Source organism: Chenopodium album, chromosome 16, assembly GCF_948465745.1.
Source record: "Chenopodium album chromosome 16, dcCheAlbu1.1, whole genome shotgun sequence".
Lineage (NCBI taxonomy): Eukaryota > Viridiplantae > Streptophyta > Magnoliopsida > Caryophyllales > Amaranthaceae > Chenopodium > Chenopodium album.
Window position 1 is genome coordinate 42,633,658 of NC_137849.1, and position 24,164 is coordinate 42,657,821.

The window sequence follows — 24,164 nt, forward strand, 5'->3', positions numbered from 1 at the left end:
AGGTTGTAAGCTGAAGACAGCAAGGAACTTAGGTTGCGAAGTTCCAGTTGAGAACTAGAGACCAAGTGACAGCAGGAACTTGTTCCTGCCTGCGTGAAGCCCAAGATATTCAGAATTACAGAAGTGCGGCATTGAGATATTAATTTAGTTAAGATTTTATCTTCTAGATTTATTGTTAAATATGTTAATAAGATATGCATGAAATCTATTAGAGACGTGACAAGATAATTTGGCAAAAAAGATAAAATTGGAAAAATATAAAAAGATAGATTTTGGAAAAAAGATTTTGTTTTAATTTATTTTCCTAAAATTAGTTGCAAAACGATATTATTCTCTTATATATATCTTCTTGTATTTTTCGGAAAGGATTTTTCTTCAATAAAATAATTTACCAAAAATCGTATTTTGAGATAAGGAAAGTTAACATCTTTATCTTTTGAAAACCTACTTTCTATACAAGTTATACTTGTATAAATAGTAGAGGTAAAACTGCTTTTGATTTTTGTAAGTTTATGCGTGAAGAAAATCTTGTGAGCTTTATCAAAGTGTAAGTTTGCCAAGCTTTATCTTGTCATATTAGTTTCGGGTTTTATGCATAGCTTGCCTAACATATTCTAGACATTTTATTTACTGTAATTGATTGGGTAATTGGGTGAGATTGTATGAGATTTTTAATCACATATAGTAGAAATTATTTTGTAATAAAGAGTACATTGGTACTGTGAGAGTACATGTGAATTCGAGTCAGGGGACTTGGATTGGGTAGGATTGAGTCTTACCGTGCTACAAGTTCTAGTTGGAACTTGTGTTTAAAGGTCTGGATTATAATAGGTTTGTAATTTCTTCATTGCTCTATTATAGTGGATTGTTTGTGTGTTGAAATCCCTTAGAAGGGTCGAGGTTTTACTTCCAGTTGGGCCCTGGAAGGTTTCCTCGTAAAACTGTGTGTGCACTATCAAGTTCCTTTTATATTCTGTTTTAAATTTGCAAAAGTAGTCATTAGGAACTTAACTACAATTCACCCTCCCTCTTGTAGTGTTCGTTTCAACTAACAGTAGTACGTGCTGATTTCCTAATTTAATGTAGGCAAACTGTAGATCATTTGGAATTTGATTCCATCACAAGCTTACTTTATTATGGGGAAAAGTTTGAAAGAGGAGCGATCGATCCTCAAATGATTGGTAATCTTTTATTGCTTATTCAATCTATGAGGCACCTATTACGAATGGGTTTAAAAGAAGAAAATGTACTAGTGTTTCTAGTATTACATTGTTGTTTCTGTTTTTTGTGAGCTCATTGTTGTATATGTAAGAGTATTTTAAGGCACAAAATGAAGGTCTCTATTTGTTCGAATTTGACATAGAAAATTGAGTTTTCACTTTTTGTAGATTGAGCCCTAATTTATCTGTAGAGGTGAAATAACAAATGTAATAAAGCTTAGTTAGCATGATTATCAACAACAAAAATGAAACAGGCAGAAATTGGGCATGAAGAGCATAGGTATTACGAGTAGTGTTAATTATTAGAATGTATACCAGAACAGGATAAGAGTTCTTATTATGCTGGTTAATAATGTTAGCCTACCCTCAACTTTCACAATTTTACTCCTAAAATTATACTCCGTATGTAAATTGACAATTGTTCGAAGAAGTCATTATATAAAAAATAAAAATTTAAATATTACTCCGTATTTGTTTATGCAAATTCATATTACTTACACCGCTGCATTAAAGGAAAAAAATTACTTTATTGTATCACAACAACGTATTTACATAATACAGTACAATACCTTTTTGCTTCTTCTATGATGATAATTAATTAAATCTGTTACAATATTGTATTTGAACATTGAAAGTACTAAATTGTCTGAGCAAAGAAAAGCTAGCATTCGAGCAACATACTAGCAGCATTTAATTTGTGTCTAACAGTTGAATTGATATTGACAAAAATAAATAAGAGCAGCAGCTTCACAATTCACATGATTGATTAATATCATCCATGTTCTTGAATCTGGAAGTAAAACAAAGATATATCAATAAATGAAGTTTATACAGAAAAAAAATTAAAAAAAGCAAAGAGGTTATGAATAATAGTATGACCAACCTGAATCAACAATTTTCAAAATTAAGGCCATCAGATGATACGACTATGTGGAATGTTTGGGATTTGATGCCATCCAGGTTTAACATCTTTGACATACCTTTCTCTTAAAATTGGACAACCTTCAATAGTTAGATCCATTAATCTAGAGAGACGAGATAGGGCCTGTGTTGAAGGTAGATTTGCCAACTTGGTGCAATTTGTTATCCGCAGTGTCTGAAGAGATGACAAGTTGCCTATCCATTCAGGAAGTTGTTCCAACTCATCAAATCCATAAAGTTCCAGAAATTGAAGGGTTGAATGGAGGAATTGTTGAGGTAGAGACTTGACATTTGGGAAACTTCCCAATGCCAACCGCCTTAGGGACTGGGGAAATGTAAGGTTGAAGTCCCTTTCATCGCTAAAGCAGTCACGAATTTCTAAATACCGAAGGTGATGAAGATTTGGGATCCACTGCAGGCAACAAGTCATCAACTCCCCTGAATTCTTCAATTCCAAATGTTCAAGTTCTTGCAATCTGCCCAAATCTGGGGTGGGACCCTTTATCATTGGGCAGGTTATTATGGATATGAATTCCAAAGATGTAGACTCCTCTAGACTTTTTGGCATGCTTTCTAACCCTTTACAATAAAAAACACTCAATTTACGCAAAGAAGAGAGGTCACCTGGAATACTAGCCAGGGATTGGCAATTCTGTATCACTAATTCCTTAAGATAGATTAGGCCACTGGGTATACACTTCACTTTCTCACAGTCACATATAATAAATTTACGCAAAGAAGAGAGGTCACCTGGAATACTAGCTAGGGATTGGCAATTCTGTATCACTAATTCCTTAAGATAGATTAGGCCACTGGGTATACACTTCACTTTCTCACAGTCACATATAATAAATTTACGCAAAGAAGAGAGGTCACCTGGAATACTAGCTAGGGATTGGCAATTCTGTATCACTAATTCCTTAAGATAGATTAGGCCACTGGGTATACACTTCACTTTCTCACAGTCACATATAATAAATTTCTCCAACTTTTTGCACTTCGACAGCTCTTGAGGTACCATCATCATATTTATTATATCCCTTACAACAAGGGATTGGAGAGCAGTGCTATATTTGATGATATCCACTGGTTGACTGCCACCAATATTCTTAAGCGTCAGATCCTTCAGAGTTTGAAATTGCTGTAAACAAGATACCCTTTCCAGTTTTGGGCAATCTTGTATCTCTAGAGTTTCAATTTTACGAAATAATATTTCCGCTTGTATCGGTGGTGGTGGTGGCATCCATGTGGTCAGTTTTGCAAAAGAGATGATGTGAAGCTTGCTTAGAGATCCAAATAATACCTGTTCTACTGCAGTCCCATCCCCAGTATAAAACGCCTCCCCTATACATTCTACATCATCGAAACCTTCTAGCCGCAATTTCCTCAGAAAAGGTAGTTGCCCAAGTGTGGGAAGTTGTTGGCATTTACTGCAACTTATTAGTTTCACCTCTGTTAGATTTATAAGTGCCATCATCCACGAAGGAAACCTCACACCCAAGAATCCATCTACAGATAATGATTGTAAGTTAGGGTGAGGTTCAAGACTATCCAAAACATCCTCATCATTATTCACTTGATGAGAGCCTACTTCTCTATATGCATCCCACTCCAAATGTAGTGTCACAATCTTGTCCTTTCTCCCAAGGCTAGCTTGTCTTGCTGTTTCTTTGTTTTTCACATGTTGTAGACCTTTGATTTTCATCTGACCCTTGACTTGATCTAAAGGTCCTAATTCATCAATGCTCCATCCTTCACTGTCTCGCAACTCAAGGGGAGGTAAAGTCTGAAGGTAAATTAACTGTCGTAGTCCTCCAGATGCCAACAAGAAAGAACTTGCCTCAATGTGTCTCAAGTTTTCCAGCCTATACAATCCTTTGGGCAATATCTCCAGACAGCAATCTATGATTCTCAACGTCTGTAGCTGATAAAGTTTGCAGATTGACTCTGGTAGTTCATAAATATCATTACCAGATATGTGAAGATACCTCAAGTGAACAAGCTGCTCAAAAGGAACTTCTGTTAGCTTAATATTGATAAGCGTTCGCATATATCGTGCAGAGTCTAAAGTGTATTGGTTCCAGCAGCTTGGCACACTCTTCCAGAAGCATATCGTTCTAAGCTTTCTTGTCATCATACAAGTATCAGGTGGTGTTTTGTTCTCCGCTAAATCAAACACCAAATGTCGAACATGGGAGACATTTGCCAGCTTGTTTCCACCATTCCAGACCAACAAATCCTTGTCTAAAACATGGGCTGCAAGATCATGCACTAAATCGTGCATCTTGTACACTATTTCATCTATATAATCTCTCCCCTCTTCTAATAATGAATGATTCAGCAGAGTATTAATATATTTCTCACCAACAATTTCCATTGTTGAGGAGGAGCTGCTGGTTGCAGATTCTTCATGAAGAAATCCTTGTGCCAACCACAGAGCAATCAATTGATGCTTCTTCATTTTAGAATCTTTAGGGAAGATTGCACAATATGCAAAGCATTGCTTTACATACACGTGATCCAGATGGTTGTAGCTTAACTGTAACGATGGCAGGATATCATTTATATCTTCTGGTGGGAAACCCCATAGTTCATTATCCTCTATCGTTTCCCATTCATCATATGCAAACTTCTTTGACTGCAATATACCACCGATTGCTTTTATCGCCAAAGGAACACCCTTACACTTGTTAACAATTTTTCTCCCAACATCTTCAAAAGGAGAATTGTGTCGAGGTGTCTCACTGAAAACTCTTTGGTGCAATAGAGCCCATCCTTCATCTTCTGATAAACCTGGCAGTTTGTGTTGATATAAGGCACCTGCTTTCTTCGCAACATCATTGCTACGGGTGGTAATCAAAATTACACTTCCTCGTTGATCACTAATACTATGCAATGCATTTTTGAAGGAATCCCATGAGTCTTGATTGCTTTCCCAGACGTCATCAAGCACGAGAAATAATTTCTTACCGTCTAAATGTTGCTGAAGTTTCTTTATGATTGCACCTGTATTTGTCAAGTCACATTTGGCTGATGTAAAAACTTCAAGCATCTCATTTAAGAGTCTGTCAACATCGAAATCTTCAGACACACAAATCCAAATTTTCTCATCAAATTGCCCATCAACTATCTCATGTTTATATAGCCTCCGAGCTAAAGTTGTCTTGCCAAGTCCTGTTTACATAAAATAAAAGATATCAACCATTTTAATTTTAAATAAACTCGTATAAATCAATTTATTAAAATAAATTGAAATAACCACTTGACAGGCCAGGTGCTAGTTAAATGAAACATCAAACGTTTGTATGCTAAACATAACACTGTTCTTATTTTTGAAAAAGAAAAAAAAATAGCGGTTTAGAATCATATTTTTTCAGTGTTGAAGCATATGTGATTGCATAAGTGTCTTTGTAATGAAGCATATGTGATTGCATATATAAGAAGTGCAGCAATGAGTATGTGGCTATGTGCGTACTAGTATCATGTTTTTTCTATGACACAAATCTTGACGTTCCAATTCCTTTTATATATGGAGGTTTGGGAGTGTCATACAATGTTCATGCTTCTTATGACAATATATACTAGTAACTACTTTTATAAAGCTATAATCCGTATATGATTAATTTAGACTTGTGATCAAATATACTTAAAATTCATTTAAATCAAACTAGAAAAATTTACATCAGAATACCTTACAGGCTTACATCAACGATTAACTAGAATAAAAAAGTTAGCTACCATTATTAACTCAAGGACAAAGGACAAAATACTTACCTCCAATTCCAACAATAGCCACAGTAGGAAGATGATCATCAACTGCCTCGCCAGAGGAAGTGAGAATCATTTGCAGCAACTTTTCCTCATCTGACTTCCTCCCAATGAAGTTACTACCAATGGCATCAGCTTGTTTCCGATTTTTATGCAACGCTGCATAATCAACACAGTAGCTATCATTAGTGGACGCCACTGCTTCTTTGGCTAGCATCCCGAGCTGTAGACCATTGTTCTTAGCCTCCTTGTGCAACTCATCGAACTTGGAAATGATCTCACGAACCCGATGACTCATCCGAATACGGAAGACAACGGGGTTAGTCGCAGTACTAAAAAAGTTGCTACACTTTTTCTTGAATGATGGGTGGTTGTTCTTCAGCTCAATTTTCCTACGAAGTAACTCATATTCATAGTCATCCATGAGTTCATCAGTAGAGTAGACCACATCAGTGAGTTTTGTAAGCCAAAGATTCACTAATTTGCTCTTCTCTACAGATTTGGCTCTTCCCAAATCCTCCAACAGTGCCTGAAAGTATGAGAGTTTGGTTTGGAGCTTTTTAAGTTGATCCTTAAAACCCCAAGCAAGTGTTATCCCCTCGAACACTCGAGTTGTCACCAACTTTGTCGCGGCTTTCGCTGCTTCTACTGCTAATCCTGTTGCTAAGCCTTCCGCCATCGATCTTGCACCTGCTAGCTGCGCTGATCTGAGAGTGTTTCACTATGAATTAGAGAGAGATTGAGAAAGGGGGTGTTTGTATGTTGGGATAAGAGAGTAATAGTGGCCAATGGTTAAGCTTTAAAGTTTTGATAAGTGTTGACTAGTATTATATCTTTTGAAAGTCTTAATTTTCTTTTTAGTTTGGCAATTACTTGGTATTTTACAAGTGAGCTTCGTCTTCAATTATTACGTCCCCACTCTGCACAATTATTTCTATCACTAGTCCTTTTTCAACTTTTCTCTTAACCAAACCCAATTTTTTTATTGGTGTAATGGGTTGTCCTTTATTCATTTCACATTGACAATGTACTGATGTTGCACATGAAAATATGACAAACATCATATCAATTACGCGTTATATAAAGACTAGAATAGACCCGGTCTACAATAACTTATTGTAGACTCAACCTTCTAGTATATCATACGAATGTGATCATATCATACGAAATGTGATTATATTATTACAAAAGTGATTATATCATCTTGAAACTGTTATGTAAATGTATCACTCAAAAAGTGAATTTATCATTATAAAAAGTATCAAACTAATAAATTACATCATTCAAAAAATGATTTTTAAATTTTATCATCCTAAAGATAATTATATAATCTCATTAAATGGTTTGATATGAGATCAAAATATGACTCACAAAAAGACAATTATATCATCTAAAAAAGTGATTATATCATCTAGAATGTGATTATATTATTTTAAAGTATCAAATTTTGGGTCTACAATAATTTATTGTAGACCGGGTCCATACAAGACCAATTGTACACGTTAAATTGTTACTCTATTTGTTTCTACAAAATGGCCTGATTTGCTTAATTATGGATTACTAAGTAAATTTTAATTAATTTGTTTACTTGCATTATGAAATGCATTGCTTAAAGAATTTCTCATGAGATAATGTTACAATTAAAGAAAACAAAAAAATTACACTGGTAGTGTACGACGAATAAAATATGCTTTAAATTTATAGACCGTAGATTAAAAAAGACGTGTTAAGTTTAATAGTTATGTACTTATGTAGTTATGTTAGAACTTGTCAATAGTTTAAAAAAAAGTCTTTAATCCTTTAGAATTATCCCCATTCAGGCATTCCTTATACTACCTCCCACTAGTTACTGTATTATTTTAAAGGGATTACTAGCTTTTATTTCCCTCCTTTATTATCCCATCCTTCTAAAAAAACAAAAGAATACTTAATCCCTCCCCTCTTATACCTATCCTCTTCTTTAAAAGGTTAATCCTTTATTATCTTGACGGAGTAATAACTTTGATTGGAGCATGGAATTTAGTTAAACTATAATTTTTTCCAAATAGAGTACAATTGCTAATGGTACACTGTATTCGATAGACTTACGATAATTTTGGTAAAATTAGATGTCACTTTGCATTACTATTATTATTGCATTACTATCACTTCTCATGTGCATCAAAAAACTTCTCAATTTCTCATACTCCGTAATAATCTAAATTTTCAACAAATCCCAGTAGTACTATACTATTTTAAACACCTTCAAAATTCTACTAAAATTCAACGTGAAAATTAGAGTGTCACTTGAAAAACAAATAATAAATAAAAATTAACATTGTACAAATACAATTAGATTAACGCTCAAATTGCAAAAAAAAAAAAAAAAAAAAAAAAAAAAATTAGTCTTTCTGTCGGTGGGAGTAAATCCTACCATATCAAAATGTAAAGAGAACATATTTCAAGAACAATAAATTTACCTCCACTTCCAATAATGGCGAATTGGCTACAGTAGGAAGACGATCTAAGTTCCTAGACGAAAGAATTAAGAATCATTTTGGCTGCAATTAATCTCCCAATAAATTCAACAACTCTTGCCGCACCATGTTTCCCATTTTGATGCCAAATGCAAGACGATTATTAAAGGAGCTAAGGTTTCAATGTTTGTATTCCCTTTTTCTGCACCTTTTTTTTTTCCTTTTACTAGTATAATCAAATACTCAATAATTAACAAGCTTAAGTTAGTGTGTAACCCAAATTTGCAAAATAGAAGTAAAAAAAGGAGGAGATTTGATGATTTTTCTCTTTAACGCGTGGCTTTGCATAATTATACTCAAGTAACAAGTTATGTACGATTGGAAAAGTTCATGTGCTATGCAATTAATTTTGTAAGTCATGTCACACCCGAATCAATTGTGCAATTTTTATTTTTTGGGACAATAATTGTGATAGTAATCATAAATATACGGACTGTGGATTATGGAGTGTCTCCGTATCTTATTAGTAATTACTCCGTATTTGCAACAAAAAAAAGTAAGGAAACGGAGGTACGGAGTAGTATATTCTATTTCAGTTTCTACAGACTTTGCAATAACTATTTAAAATTGTGGATGTGAATAATATTGGCTTTAGCAATTGTCTTGTACTTTGTGAGTGGAATTTACATGAATTTGGGAAAATTCAATTTTTTTTCCGACTAATTTGTTGTCCCACATCTTAAGAAAGAGGTCTATTTTTTGATTCCACATCAAGGGCATCCAACAAAATAAATGGAGTTTCCACTAAGATAAGAACGTTTGATGTATCTGGGAAACTTCTGGGAAACTGTTGAGTTTATTCTAAAAGTTGGGTTTCTTGAATCTTTTGTAATTTACTATCTGTAATATGTAATGGTTTATGCACCTATCAGCACACTCATTGACTCATATCTGATATATCATCATGAAATTAACTTAATATCCAACTCTGCAGACAGAAGCAGGGCATAAATGATGATTAGTGAATGTAAACCAATAGATGACAGTCTGAGACCTGCTCAATGGGCTGCATTCTGTGATGAGGCGCGTTAGACATTTAACGGGTGATATGAGATTGTAGGCTTTCAAGTAACACATGGAGAGCAGCGCAGTACAGAATGTATATGCAACAGGTTATGCAGAGAGCAGTATAGCCAATGCAAACGCCCCTTAGTTATCAAGGACTATGGGATCTGCTTCCTCATTATACAGCTACCTATTACTCGTAAGTTTTTTTTTTACTGAAGTTATTATGCCTTACGTCTGATATTTGTTCTCAGAATGTTGCTCATAATTGCAAAGTCTATAGATGCTGATATACATATTTATATCCTCACATTGTATAAACTTAAGAATTCTGAAATACATGACATCAATTTATGCATAATGGTGTTTTTGCTTCATCTGAGATGTAATTGGTATATAATAATGAATAAGTTCTAGGAAGGGTTTGATTTTCACTTATTAGATACAGTATTTCTGTATTGTGAATTCACTGTGCTTTTATTGCAGGAAAAATCAAATGCACCTAGGCACATCCCAAGGGGAAAAAAAAAAAACAGAAATCTGCATTCAGGCTGTTCCAGCAGCCCCAGCATCATATCAGTACAAGGTGAGGATGTACCAGGAAAGGTCGAGTAGTGCAACTGACAATGTGACAGCAAGTGAAAAGGATGAGAGCTATATTAACTGATAAAGTTACCAAGGGTCGTGTGATCATCTGCTTCCCCGAACAACACCTTTTGAGGGACAGGAATTGAAACACTGAACATGGAGAAGAATCTGGGACTACGAGTCTACGAACAGGTAATAATAATCAATGACATACATATCATTGACATACATATATAGCATATCTTAATCATCAGTAAGGAAAGACGAGTGATAGTTGACTAGGAACAAACCACAAGTCATAATTTTCTACCTAAAACGTTCAAGAACATAACATTTGAGCAAAAAAATATATCTTAAATTATTAGTCTCTTAATAAAGTGAGGAAATACAAGATAAAGACAGCCCCGGCCCTGAGCATAGGCAAGAGGTGCGACAGCCTAGGGCCCAGGGCTGGTAGGGGCCCATAAATCTCATATTATAAGCTCTATAAGTAATAAAACATTCATAATTTTGAAAAATTTAATGTAGCGCAGCGGAATAAAGCAGGCAAGATAGTGCTACCCCTCAAAGAAGGTGCAGGGATCGAGCCCTCCTGCTAATCTCTTTTTCTTTTTGCATTGACAACTTTTCCCCACTCCCATGTCATTCTTTATTTAATTCTTTGGTGACCTATATGTACCTTGTTTTGTTCATTTTATTTAATTTTATTTAATTGATATTTTCTTATACTCATCCCGTCATCCGTAAATAATATTGACATTTTTATTAGTTTTATATTTCATATTAAGAACTCTCCTTTTAGATTGTATTTTTCCACCAAAAAAAATTAAATTAGTTGTGAGATTATAGCTTATGAAGTATTACATAGTAATCATACTAATATTTCTCTTTTTTTTTTCAACAACAAACTAACTACCTATTTGGCTATTTGTGAAATTGAATTAAATTTATAAATATTACTCCCTTGTTTTTTAATAAGTGCTACATTAGTACTTTTGCACTATTCACTTGCTCTCTACTCTCTTTGACTAATGATTGTGAATTTGTGATACATATATATGATATACAAAATTCAAAAGTTGCATATAATACGAATTGAATCGTAGGTAATAGAACACTTATAAAAAGAATGGAGAAACTATTACGCTAAATTGCCAATTTTTTTTTTTTTATCATAAGGGCCCCTAATATCTTACTTTGCCTAGGGCCCATAAAATGTCAAGAACGGGCCTGGATAAAGAACATTGCATATATACAAGATAGTAAAATAAATAAGACACAACAGTTAAAAAATGAAGCAAAAAAATAATATGACCTGAACAGGCAGCATTTTTGGAACTGAAGCTTGGCCATTTTGCTAATAGATAGTAACATATGGAATATGTGAGATTTTGGGCCATTCAGGTCCATCGTCTTTGGCACATCTTTCTTGTAAAAGTGGGCAATCATCAATATAAAGATACAATAGCTTGGTTAGACGCATCATTGCCTCTTTTGAAGGTAGATGTTTCAGGTAGTAGCACTTTGTTATACACAATTTATGAAGAGACGACAAGTTGCCTATCCACTCTGGAAGTTCTTCCAAATAATAAATCTTCTGAAGTTTTAGATATTGAAGGGTACAAGGGAGGAATTGTCGAGGTAGAGACTCAATCTTTTGTCAAATACATGTATGTTCTTTTTAAAACACTAGCATGTTCTTTTTTTTTGCCCATGTTCTTTAAAATATGTTGAATGTTCCTTCCGGGTGCACCATGTGCATGGTGTGTGCACTATACTATTTTCAGTATGTGATAAGTTCAATATTCATTAATACTGCCGAGTATTTTATTCTCATTTTGATGATTATTTTCTTTTTAAGCTAAATGTGAAAAGAAAAAAAAATGCATCAAATTTCATGTGCATAATTTTGTATATAATATGCACAACTTCCATTTTTTTCATAACATTGAAGATTTGTATCAACTTAAAAACCACATCAAATCATAAAATGATAAATAAATAATGATAGTAATATTATACTACTATATGATGAATGTTGTAAGAATCATATGGTAAAAAGGGTCACTAACGGAAATTTTATGATGAAAGCATAAAACCGCTCTTGAATTATAAAGCAAGTTAGATCATTAGATCGAGATATTAACCAAGGGCCCTGTCTTTATAACCCAAGGGATTAAGTTTTTTTAGAGTAATTTAACTTATTTTGGTAGGAAAATTGGGTCGTTTGGTTCACACAAGGTAAACGAAATGAAATTAACAAAGGGAAACGAAGAGAAAGGAAAGCTAATCCCTCATTTTGGTATAGTTGTTTGGTGTACATAAAGGGAATCACAACCACCACTGCTCTCCTCTTTCTACAACCACCACTACCCCTTAAATCTACCTTTCACCTACCACCACCACCACTTTAGCCAGTGCCCTCCTCATGACCTGCCACTGTCTCCCCTGTCGCCTCCCCTCTACCGCCGTTGACGTCCTCTTCTCCCTTTTTTTTTTTTTTTTTAAATTTATTAGATCTAGTTGTTTGGTTGTTTATAAGGTGTTAAGGATTATTTTTTTAGATGTTTGTGGGTAACTTGGGGTGATTATGGAGAAAAATATAGGGTTTTGGGTGGTTTTTGTGGTGGATCTGAAGGTTTTGGAGATATGGGTGGTGGTTGTGTCGAATTGGATGAGGTGGTTTACATGTGATGCAAAATTCGACATTGGTTAGAACAATCCATCAAGAACCAACAAAATTCGAAATGTGTTTCTATTATATGCAAATTCTGATTACATGTGATGCAACCATAACTATAACTATATTTTTGCTTCTTCTGAGATAAAAATTAATTGACTATCACAAAACAATTAGCAGTTTCTTCACATTTGACACTTTTTAACTTGATATGATCCAAACTTAATTTGATTTTTTGACAATGACTGTACTCAAATAAATAGGACCTGAACCCAATAGTAACCCAACCTAATATAACTCTACAAACCCGTATCAAACTGGAACTAATTCTACCCGAACCTGGGTTGAACCGACCTGACCTTGATTTGATACAAACCTAATAAGATACTTGATCTAACCTGAACCTGACTTGCATAGATGAAATCAACATGTATGACTTGACCAGTATTCGAAAGTATAAAATCTCAATATTTGAGCTAAAAGCTGGCAATTTAGCAACACTAGCTAGTTCAGTTGAGGTGGTTTGGACATTTAAAAAAAGAAAAAGAAAGAGGAGCAGCAGCTATGCTTCGATTTATATCATCCACACACTGGAGACAAGAATAATATATTAGTTAGAGAATAAAATAAAAGGGTAACAAACTATAGTAACTGAAAGTTAATGTAGACTAGAAAAAAAAAATAAAGCAAAGAAAGTCAATAGTAGTGAGACCTGAAAAGGAAACATCTATCACATATCAATATGGATTTACGATGTTTGGAATATATAAGGTTTTTGGCCATTCAGGTCCATCGTCTTCGGCTAATCTTTCTTTCAAAAGCGGACATTTAATAATATAAAGACTCTGTAAACTGGAGAGGCCCATCATGGCCTGTTGTGAAGGTAGATATTTCAACTTGTTACAATACTCCAAGAACAACGTCCGAAGAGATGGCAAGTTGCCTATCCACTCTGGAAGTTGTTCCAGCTCATCAAATCTCTCAATTCTCAGAGATTCAAGGGTACAAGGAAGGAATTGGTGAGGCAGAGACTTGACGTTTGGGAAGTTTTCCAACGTTAGGTGTCTTAAGGATTGGGGAAATGTAAGGTTGAAGTCCCATTCTTCTCTACCATACCCACCAATTGTTAATTCCACAAGGTGATGAAGGTTTGTGATCCATTGCAGGCAACAAGGCACCAACTCCCCTGAATTGGTCACATATAAATCTGTAAGACCCTGTATTCTGCTCAGATCCGGGATAGGACCCTTTATCAATGGGCAGTCACTTATCCACATGGACTCCAAAGATGTAGACTCCTCTAGACCTTTTAAAAGAGATAATATACAGCTCCCTTAGAGATCGAAACAATATTATGCTTTCTACAGTCACTGTCACAAGCTCATTAGAATCAGAGTAGTTGTTGCTGCTGCTTTGATAAAACTCATCCCCAATACATTCCAATTCATCAAAACCTTCCAATTGCAAAATCTTCATCATCTTCGGGAACTAACAATTGGATCCATTGTAGGCAAGAAATCTCATCCACTGCAATCTTTTAGCCTCACCTCTATGAGATGTGTAAGTGGTGTTGTACGACCTCCGTGTTTTACGGCCATTGTCATCATCCACCAAGGAAAACTCGCGCCCGTGAATCCACCAACATATAATGATTGTATGTTCGGGTGAGGTTCAAGGGCATCCAAAACATCATCCCCACTACTGACTTTAGAGGTCGCTTCTCTATCAGGTTCAAGGCCATCCAAAATATTGTCATCACTATTGACTTGCGAGATTTCTTCTCTATCAAGTTCTAGGCCATCCAAAACATCCTCATCACTACTGAATTCAGAAGTCGCTTCTCTATCAGCACCCCAAAATTCCAAATGTAGCGTCACAATCTTGTCCTTCTTCCAAAGGCAAACTTGTCTTGTTTCTTCTTTGCTTTTGACATGTTCAAGACCTCTGATTCTCATCTTACCCTCAACTTTATTTAATGGCCCTAATTCATCAATGGTCCATCCTTCACCGTCACGCAACTCAAGGGGAGGTAAAGTCTGAAGGCTGGTTAAATGGCTTATCCGTCCTGACGCCAACAAGAAATCACTTGCCACTATGTGTCTTAAGCTTTCCAACCTGTACAATCCTCCAGGTAGTTCCTTCAGATCATAGCAAGCTAAGATTCTCAGTGTTTGTAGCTGATACAGTTTACAGATTGACTCTGGCAGTGCTTTAATTCCATTATCAGAAAGGTCAATGTACCTTAGATGCACAAGCTGCCCAATACTAAATGGAACCTCTGTTAACTCGATACCAGCCATGATTAATGTTCGCATGTATTTTGCATAGCCTAAGATGGAGTTATTCCAGATATTATTCAAGAAACTGATCGTTCTTAGCTTTCTTGTCGACAAACTATGAGCAAAAGTTTCAGGTGGTGTTTCATCTGTTGCTATATCAAACACCAAATGTCGAACATGGGAGACATCTGTTGGCTCGATTCCCCTTTTCCATAATAGCAAATCTTTCTTTAAAACATAGGCGGCAAGATCATGCACTAAATGATGCATCTTGTACCATATTCGATCGCCTTCGTCATTTTTCTCCTCCTCTAAGAAGGAATAATTCAGCAAAATTTTTAAACAATTGTCACCAACTGATTCATCATGAAGAAATCCTTGAGCCAACCACAAAGTAATTAATTGACTCTTCTCCATTTCAGAATCCTTAGGGAAGATTGCGCAGTATGCAAAACATTGCTTTACATAAGCATGATTCAAATGGTTGTAGCTCAACATTAACGATGGCAGGATATCATTTATATCTCCTGGTTGGGAATCCCATAGCTCATTATCTGCTATCAATTTCCATTCACTCATATGCATCTTTGATCGCAATATGCTACCGATTGCTTTTATTGCCAATGGAACACACTTACACTTGTTAACAATTCTTCTCCCAACATTATCAAAAGAAGAATCATATGGACGTGTCTCACTAAAAACTCTTTGTTGTAGTAGAGCCCATCCTTCATCTTCGGAAAATTCTTCCAATTTGTGTTGATAGGCAAGTGCTTTGTCCGCGACATCACTGTTACGGGTAGTAATCAAAACTACACATCTTCGTAGATCACCAATACTCAGCAATTCATTTTTGAAGGAATTCCACAAATCTTGATTGCTTTCCCAAACATCATCAAGCACGAGCAAGAATCTCTTCCCCTTTAAATGTTGCTGAAGTTTATTTGTAATTGCATCTGTGTTTGTCATGTCACACTTGGTAAACGTAAGACGTTCGGCCATTTCATTCAAAAGCCTATTAACTTTGAAATCCATAGAAACACAAATCCAAAATTTTTTAAAAGTATCGTTGATTTCCTCAAGTTCATATAGCTTCCGTGCTAAAGTTGTCTTACCAAGACCTGTTTAAATAAGATGAAAGATAATTAGCCATTTTAATTTAAGACTCGACCGTTGTATAAACCATTTCGTTAAAATATTAAAGTAAAGTGGCAATAACAATCGACACAGATGCATCAAAATTATAAGTGTTTCAAAATTTTAATTTCTAAATGTGATCAAACTATCGAAGAGACTGAATTATTATTATTATTATTATTGTAATTGTAATTTTTTTTTTTTTTTTTTTGAAAAGCAAAAATATTTCATTAATTAAAAGTCATACGACATCTACAATAAAGATTCGACGTTAATAAATACATAAGATATTGAATCAAATAGAATATTCCTTCATAAAAACTACGATCGTCGAGTAGATCTTGCACTGCGGAGCATCTCCCGCTTATATCGCTGAAAATTACAGCCTTGTTGGAGAGACAATCTAATGATCCTTTGTAGCCGTGAGGATGTTTTCCTTCTGATTCATCTGTTCGTATTCGAAAACTTGATAACTTTTTCACCAACGAAATAATTTCATGACAATCCATTAGATCTGCTACCATGGATTCAAAACTAAGAAATTTCTCCCTCGAAAAGAGGAGATAAACCTTGTCTTTCGAAGGAGGTCGAAAAACCCTTGTCTTAAGGAGGAAGTATTATTATAAACCTAAAAAAACAATAAAGAAACAAGGATTGGGGCTTTCCACCGATTAAAATCGATGGAAGCCCCTTCAAATTTCAACTGGAGGCTAGGGTTTTTGAGAGAGAAAGGAGGAGAGAGAGGAGAGAGGCTTTTTTTCAGTTAGTTTAATTTTATTGTAATTGTAATTATTGTTATTGTTATTATTATTAATAATATATTATTGTTATTATTAATAATAATATATTTTTATTTATTAAATATTACTAAAACAAAATAAACATGCTGACATTAAGGAACACATGTCAACTTCTTATTAGATTTTTTCCCACCCAAATTATTTTTGACATCATCCTTTTTTTTTCACATAAGTTCCAAATTTAAATAAATAATGTACTTCTTTCATAGTTAATTCATGAGATTATGAATAATAGGATACTGGCCTGGCAACTAAAATAAACAAATAATGATAATTTAATCTGTGCAACGTACGAGACTAAATTAGTTATTATTAATATTAGTATTATTATAATATATTATTATTTAAATTTAATGGTAAGGCATACAATTATCATCTATAATATTCTTTAAACTCTAGAGACAGCATTCTATTACAAATTTCATCTCATCCATTACAGTGTTGTAAGTTGTTACCATTTGTTAATTTAACAATGAAAGAGAAGGGGGGATTAGGGGTTATAAGGGGGCTATGGAGAAATTGGGTGGAAAATGGAGAAAAGAATGATTGAAAATGGATTATTAAACATCTATTATTCAATGTAATAATTCGGCAAAAGGTAGCTTTTTACAACATTAATTGTTTTATAAGGTAGTTTTTTGCAACCTTTATTGTTTAAAAGGTATTCTTACAACATATTTTTAATGAGGAAGTTTTTCACAAAAATTGACTTGTATAAGGTAGTTTTTCACAAAAAATCCTTTAAAAATTAATTAAATCATGCAATACACGAGTCTAATCTAGTCCTCTAATATAAGAAATAATTTTTTTATCTGATCTGTAATTATTTTTAAGATCCACCGAAGTAAGTAGCCTTAACTAGGTGTGTATGTTAACAGGAAAGCCCGAAGGCTATTCCCGCCCCTATTAGGGGAGATGCCAACCATCTCTCCTTTCTACATAACAAATAATTTAGGTACTTAAATAAAGTAATTAAACCAAAATTGTTGATTTAAATAATATAAATCCTAATATCTAAAGATAATTTTTAGTTTTGTAATAAAAAGTGAAAAAATGATAAAATTTAGTATTTTTAAATAATTAAAATCCTAATAAATTACTATTCGTCGTTTTAATGCTCTCCAAAAATGCATACTTTATTTATATATATATTAGATTAAAAAAAAAAAAAAATCCCAACAAATTAAAACTCAAAGAAAATAAGTTACCTCCAATTCCAACAATAGCAATAGTGGATAGACCATCACCGTCGGAAGAACTGCGAATCATTTGCAGCAATATCTTTTCATCAGCCTTTCTTCCAATGAATTCAGAATCTCTTGCGGCCGCATGTCTCCGATTTTCTTGCAACGCTACGTTGTCAAAATAGTAGTCAACAGTATTACTGCTCGCTACTGCTTGCTGCCCGATCTGCCCAAGATGAATACCACTGTTCTTTGCGTATTCGAGCAACTCATCGAATTCGGAAAGGATCTCACGTACCCGACGGCTCATCCGAATACGGAAGACAGCAGGGTTAGTAGCAGGACGTAAAAAGTTGCTACACTTCTTCTTAAATGATGGATGGTTTTTCTTCAACTCAATTTTCCTACGAAGTAACTCATATTCGTAGTCATCCATGAGTTCAGCAGCAGAGTAGGCCAAATCAGTGAATTTTTTGAGCCAATTACTCACATATTTGCCCTTCTCTGCATACTTTGCACTTCCCATATCTTCCAGTAATGCCTGAATGTCGGAGAATTTCTTTTGGAGCTTTTTAAGTTGATCTTTGAAATAATAACAAAGTGTTATCTCCTCCAACACCCAAGCTGACACCAACTTTGTCGCGGCCTTTGCAGCCTCTACTGCTAATCCTGTTGCTATTGCTTCCGCCATCGGCCGATCGATCAAGTAACTTTATTTTGAGAGAGAGAGAGAGAGAGAGTGTGAGTGAGTATAAGGGTTCGTTGTTTGTATGTTGGAATGAGCTAGGGATAGAGGCAAGTAGTGAAGTTGTTAACGAGTGTGAAGCTTTATATACTACTTTAAAGGATCTTTAACTCCCTCATTAGGGTTGTAATCTTGTCATGTGTTAGCTAATCCCGTCACGTGTCGCTATGTCACGAACTATTATTAATTATTTTCCTCACAAAAATTTATAATTTGTTAGCATAATATATATGTGAGCCCATATGCCAATAAGAGTGGAAAACAATGAATAATGGGCTATATATCTGGCGATCCAAATAATGAATTATAAGTTGAGATAATGGGCTATACCAATAAGAGTGGAAAACATGGCAACATATATTGTTTGTAAAATTTCTCGTTATTAAATATTATTTCCTCTGTTCTTTTTTAATTGACATGTTCCTTTTATCACGTTTGTCAATACAAAACTTTAGTGATCAATAACCTTAATTCTTCTTAATTAAAAATTTTAAAAGTTGTATATTATGATAGTAATTATTGAGATGAATTCAAAAAGATCCCATATTAATATATTTTTCCTTACATGTCATTCATAAAAGACGGTCAAAAGAGAGGTAGTGTATAGTGTAAAAGTCAAATCAGGTCAAGTAAAAAAGAATGGAGGAAGTAGTATAGATTGAACTTTGACTACCACTCCAATCTCCAATAACATATCTTATATGATAATAAAGTTGTCTTAAAAAGAGTTATTCATTATCATAAATTCTAAAATTATAATTATGAACTTATATGTGGATATTTTAACAATAATATGATTACAAATTTATTTTGGTTTCTTTCAGTTATTCAACCATAATTCATATAGGTGTTGATAAAAATATGTAACCAAAAAATGCATTACAATTTTACAGGTTTTTTTCTTTTTTACCACAAAATACATTTACTCGAAGGAATTTATAATGATAGCTGATTTAAAAAAAAAATCCATTTAAAAAATAAAATAAACTGATACAACATAACATTTAGATTATTTCATATTAAATAATAAATTTTAATGTTCAATTTTATTTACAAAATTTAACAAATGATATTATTTTTATAAAATCACCAATATGTTTCACTTTATTTTGTTATATGGAGTAATTTTTTATATACAAACAATGTCCAGGGCATGGGTCGGGCCACACACTAGTTGCATATTTAATCATCAACTTACAAATTACAAAAATACTCTTTACTTGTGGTTTAGCTCAGATAAGAAAGAATAAATTAATGACGTCTTATTATTTTATGTAGTTTTTACGCTAAATATTATATGACATTATGCAAAATATAATGAAAATTATGTACTTCCTTTATTTTGATCAATGTTACACTTTTCATATACGTTTGTTTTTATTTATTTTTTATTTTATTTTAATTTTTTTTTTTTTTTTTGGTAAGTGTCACACTCTTTAATTTTTTTTAGCAGCAAAGTCCATTTAAAGTTTTTTCACTTGTCAAGAAGTACTCATTATTGTGAATCTAACAAGACAATATTTTTTGGGTATAGCTTAATGTACATTGCATATAATGATATAAATAATGTCAAAACTTATACATGTAAGGCAATCATATCAGATTAAACCCGGTTTGGGGTGAACTTTTGAACTAGGTCGATTTGAATATGGGTTTACCCAATTTGAAGCGAATTTTGGTTCCAATCGAGTTATAATTTCATTTTAAAATCGGGTTAGATCATTATTTAGTTTGGTTAATCAATTAACTAGTATAAACAAGTTAGGTTATAATCTTATTAAATCTTAGATGATTGGGTTTATTGAGTAGTGCAGCCGTGTAGGTGGGTTGAAAAGGGTCAAGTCAATTAAAATCAAGACGAATTTAAATAATTGGGATTAATCGATGAGTAGCGAGTAAGAATAAGTTGGATCTAAATTAAGAGTTTGGTCATAATGAGTTATGGGTAGTAAACGGTTCGGTCACAACGTGTAAACGGTTCGGTCAAACGATTTGTAACGATTCGTTCTCAATGGGATACGACTGTAAACAGTTCGGTCTCAACGGGTTACTGTTTGAAAATGGATAGAAATCACCAGATTATGGGCTTTAAATGTTTAGGTCACAAAAGGTTATAGGTTGAAATGGTTTTCGGATTTTTACCAGGTTTAATTTAAACGGTTTTGGTTTAAAATGGGTGGGTTACTCTCGGCTATATATCGAACATAATTAGTTTGGGAAGTTCTCATTTTTAGGATATAATGGTTCGGCTTGATAACGAGTCAGGTCGTTAACAATTGATACAATTTTAGTTTGATTCAGTTTCAAGTTATTGAGTGGGGTCGGTTTTTGATTTTCAAAAACAGGTTTTTAATAGTCTGGTTTCTTTTCAAATCGATTACAAACAGTCGGGGTTAACGATTTGACTTAGAAATTGATAGTTGTAGTTTGTGAAAGTTATGGAAAGATTCACCAATTGCGACTGTTGAAGAAAAGTATTAGGTGAATTTTTCTGTGTGGCTGGGGTTACTCGAGTTACTCGGTCAAGGCTTACTCGAGTTATCATATATAGTTACTCAAGTTACTCCTGATCGAGTAACCCCTAAAGTATCCCTTAACCGATCGGGTACGTAATCCCTGACTAATAAGTAACCCTTAAAGTAACTCATAACCGAGTAATCTCTCAAGTGACCCCTTACCGAGTAACCCTATAAGTAACCCCTGACCGAGTAACCCTAAACCGAACCCCTTAAATAACCCCTGATGAATATGATGATTGAGTAACCTTTAATCGAATTAATCCCTCAAGTAGGAATGACAATATTTAGTGGATATCCACTAACCCTCTCCACCTGTTATAAAATGGACGAAAACCCGAATTTTATGGATGAGAAGCCGGTGACGGTCTGACGGATGAAGCGGGTGATGAATCGGATTGGATGTGGGTGATACTTTTTTCACCCGCTAACCATCCACCAACTCGTTTACCATATATTAGATTTTTTAATTTAAGAATTTTAATAATAAAATATAAAATGTGCAAGAAAATTATATATTTTTTTTTTTGCAAATAAATTTTTCCAAGAATATTTTGTTATTGTTTCATTATTATTAATAAAATAAAAAAAATTTATTGTACAAGTAACCGAAAATTAGAGTTTATGTGAGTTTTTTTCCACTTTAATAATTATCCATTAGTCATCCGCTCTACCCGTTTCATCCGCAGATGATGGACGGACGGATATGGATGATGAGTGAAGCGGATGATGGATGGATGTGGATGGAGCGATTAGTATAATGGATGGATGCGGGTGAAGCTCCACCCGGTCCGAAACCGATTCATTGCCATCTCTACCCTCAAGTAAACCCCTAATCGAGTATCCTCTAATTGAGTAACTCAAGTAATCCCTAACCGAGTAACGCCAGCTAAATGATGTGGCTAGCCATATATATATATATATATATATATATATATATATATATATATATATATATATATATATATATAATCCCTAACCAAGTAACGCCAGCCAAATGGTGTGGCTAGCCATATATATATATATATACTCCCTCCGTTACATATTACTCGCAACAAAGGAATATTTTATGTCTCACAAATAATACCCATTTGTTGCGAGTAAAATGTGACGGAGGGAGTATATTTATTACTAACTCCGGTCCAATTTACTCGCAACAAAGGGGTATTATTTGTGAGACATAAAATATTTCTCTGTTGCGAGTAAATTGGACCGGAGATAGTATTATTTTTTTTTCCCATGAAACAAGCCATATATAAAATTGTGAAAGTATTATGTGCAAATTTTAATGAGAATGTGATATAATGAGGATCTAATAAAGTCCGAGGCAAGTAATATCGACGGTCATGATCAAAAGATTACAATGAATATCAAACTGTTGTAGTCATTGTAAAAACTACTTTTTAATTTATTTAATTACCGACAAAGCTGACTACCTAAAGTATAATCCTCTTATTACGCGTGGTATGCTCCCAAGGCAGTAAGGCCCCACCTCCCAAGGCCTTAACCACTCTTCCACTATTGGAAAAAAAATACACTAAAAAACAAAATAAACCTACTTGTTTTATCTTTAACAAAATAAGTTGTTTATCTTTCTTTTTCTTTTATAAATGAATATTTTAATGTATTTTAAAATTCCACAGCAAAGTCTACAGAGGCCCCTATTAAAAATGAAAAAACAAATAAAGCTTTTGGCCTATAGTCCACCTTGCATACACTATAGAGCTCAGATTCAAGTTAAACTAAATTAGATCCCGTGTCATGCATAATTATTTCACTAAATTTAATTTGTGTCAAAAAAATAGCATAGATAAAATACATCTAAAACATATTTAGAGCAATATTAGCCCTGTTTAGTCTTAAAATTTTAATTAATTGCCACATCATATTTTATATTAAATTGAGTCCTTTCCCTAAATAATGTTGGGAAATTATCTAATTCCCAAATTACAGCTACTCTTTTGTGATTTATACATAAGAAAAAATAGTCTTGTGGGTACTTGTTGGAATAATCTCAATGAATAGATTATTAATTTTCAATTGTTAGAATTTATACTTATTGATAATTAAAGATATTAGTGATCAAAGATTAGTATCGGCATGCGTGTCCAAGAGAAATGGAGCAAATATTTAAAAATGGAGGGAGTATTTATTATTTATTGTGTGTAAGATATGTCGTTTAATTTGCTCCTCCGGTTTAGTTAAAGTTTCCAACCCGTCTAGTGTGTGGCCAACCACATCGTATGACCACTTATAAAAGAACAAAGTAACCCATATAAAACCGACCAAGTAACCCATGTAATACTAACTGAGTAACCCCTATAACACTAACCGAGTAACCCTATAGAACTGGCGAAGTAATCCCTTCAACACTGACTAAGTAACCCCTATTACACTAACGAAGTAACTCTTGCCACACGGTGTGACCAGCCACATATAAAACTTTGTGAAAGTTGTAAGAAATTAACCTGATCATTTGCAATGAAATAAACAAATAGCCAAATAAAGATGGAATTAAAAGAGTAGTTATTTAGTAATTCTTAATAATGTTTATTTCATACTTGCAAAAGCAAAACCCTACTTTAACTATGAAGGAATTTGAACTTGGACCCATTTGTTAACTCATCTATAAATACTCCCTCCGTCACATAATACTTGATATAGTTTTCATTTTCGTCCGTTATAAAACACATGACACGTTAGTGACGTTACTTAATATGCAATATGACCACTAATGAAAAATATTTTCCTATACTCTCTCTACGCCCACAAATTTTTGTAAAACAATAAAATATCACTACCAAA

General features: G+C 33.8%; 3 protein-coding genes and 1 non-coding gene across 4 annotated transcripts; all 4 read right to left on the reverse strand.

The window, feature by feature from the left end:
* Nucleotides 1–1,727: 1,727 nt before the first annotated feature.
* LOC145586576 (disease resistance protein RGA2-like) lies at nt 1,728–6,839 on the reverse strand. The gene is made up of 3 exons (XM_081643446.1): nt 5,916–6,839; nt 2,104–5,315; nt 1,728–2,010 (listed from the first exon to the last, which is right to left on the reverse strand). The coding sequence occupies exons 1-2, from the start codon at nt 6,586–6,588 to the stop codon at nt 2,134–2,136; spliced, it is 3,855 nt and encodes a 1,284-aa protein (XP_081499572.1). The 5' UTR covers nt 6,589–6,839; the 3' UTR covers nt 1,728–2,010; nt 2,104–2,133.
* Nucleotides 6,840–13,435: 6,596 nt separating this feature from the next.
* On the reverse strand, nt 13,436–14,177 carry LOC145584341 (disease resistance protein RML1A-like). The gene is made up of 2 exons (XM_081641205.1): nt 14,026–14,177; nt 13,436–13,922 (listed from the first exon to the last, which is right to left on the reverse strand). The coding sequence occupies exons 1-2, from the start codon at nt 14,175–14,177 to the stop codon at nt 13,436–13,438; spliced, it is 639 nt and encodes a 212-aa protein (XP_081497331.1).
* Nucleotides 14,178–14,218: 41 nt separating this feature from the next.
* LOC145584342 (putative disease resistance protein RGA4) lies at nt 14,219–18,789 on the reverse strand. The gene is made up of 2 exons (XM_081641206.1): nt 18,123–18,789; nt 14,219–16,098 (listed from the first exon to the last, which is right to left on the reverse strand). The coding sequence occupies exons 1-2, from the start codon at nt 18,787–18,789 to the stop codon at nt 14,219–14,221; spliced, it is 2,547 nt and encodes an 848-aa protein (XP_081497332.1).
* On the reverse strand, nt 17,734–17,860 carry LOC145587159 (U6atac minor spliceosomal RNA). Its single transcript, XR_014101185.1, has one exon. It is a non-coding gene; the product is annotated as a U6atac minor spliceosomal RNA (small nuclear RNA).
* Nucleotides 18,790–24,164: the final 5,375 nt, after the last annotated feature.

Coding starts and splice junctions, on each gene's coding strand:
- LOC145586576 (XM_081643446.1), bottom strand. CDS start 6,588: ATGGCGGAAGGCTTAGCAACAGGATTAGCAGTAGAAGCAGCGAAAGCC. Junction 5,316..5,915: donor GGCTATTGTTGGAATTGGAG/GTAAGTATTTTG, acceptor TTATGTAAACAG/GACTTGGCAAGACAACTTTA.
- LOC145584341 (XM_081641205.1), bottom strand. CDS start 14,177: ATGATGAAGATTTTGCAATTGGAAGGTTTTGATGAATTGGAATGTATT. Junction 13,923..14,025: donor TTTCGATCTCTAAGGGAGCT/GTATATTATCTC, acceptor GGATCTGAGCAG/AATACAGGGTCTTACAGATT.
- LOC145584342 (XM_081641206.1), bottom strand. CDS start 18,789: ATGGCGGAAGCAATAGCAACAGGATTAGCAGTAGAGGCTGCAAAGGCC. Junction 16,099..18,122: donor TGCTATTGTTGGAATTGGAG/GTAACTTATTTT, acceptor TTATTTAAACAG/GTCTTGGTAAGACAACTTTA.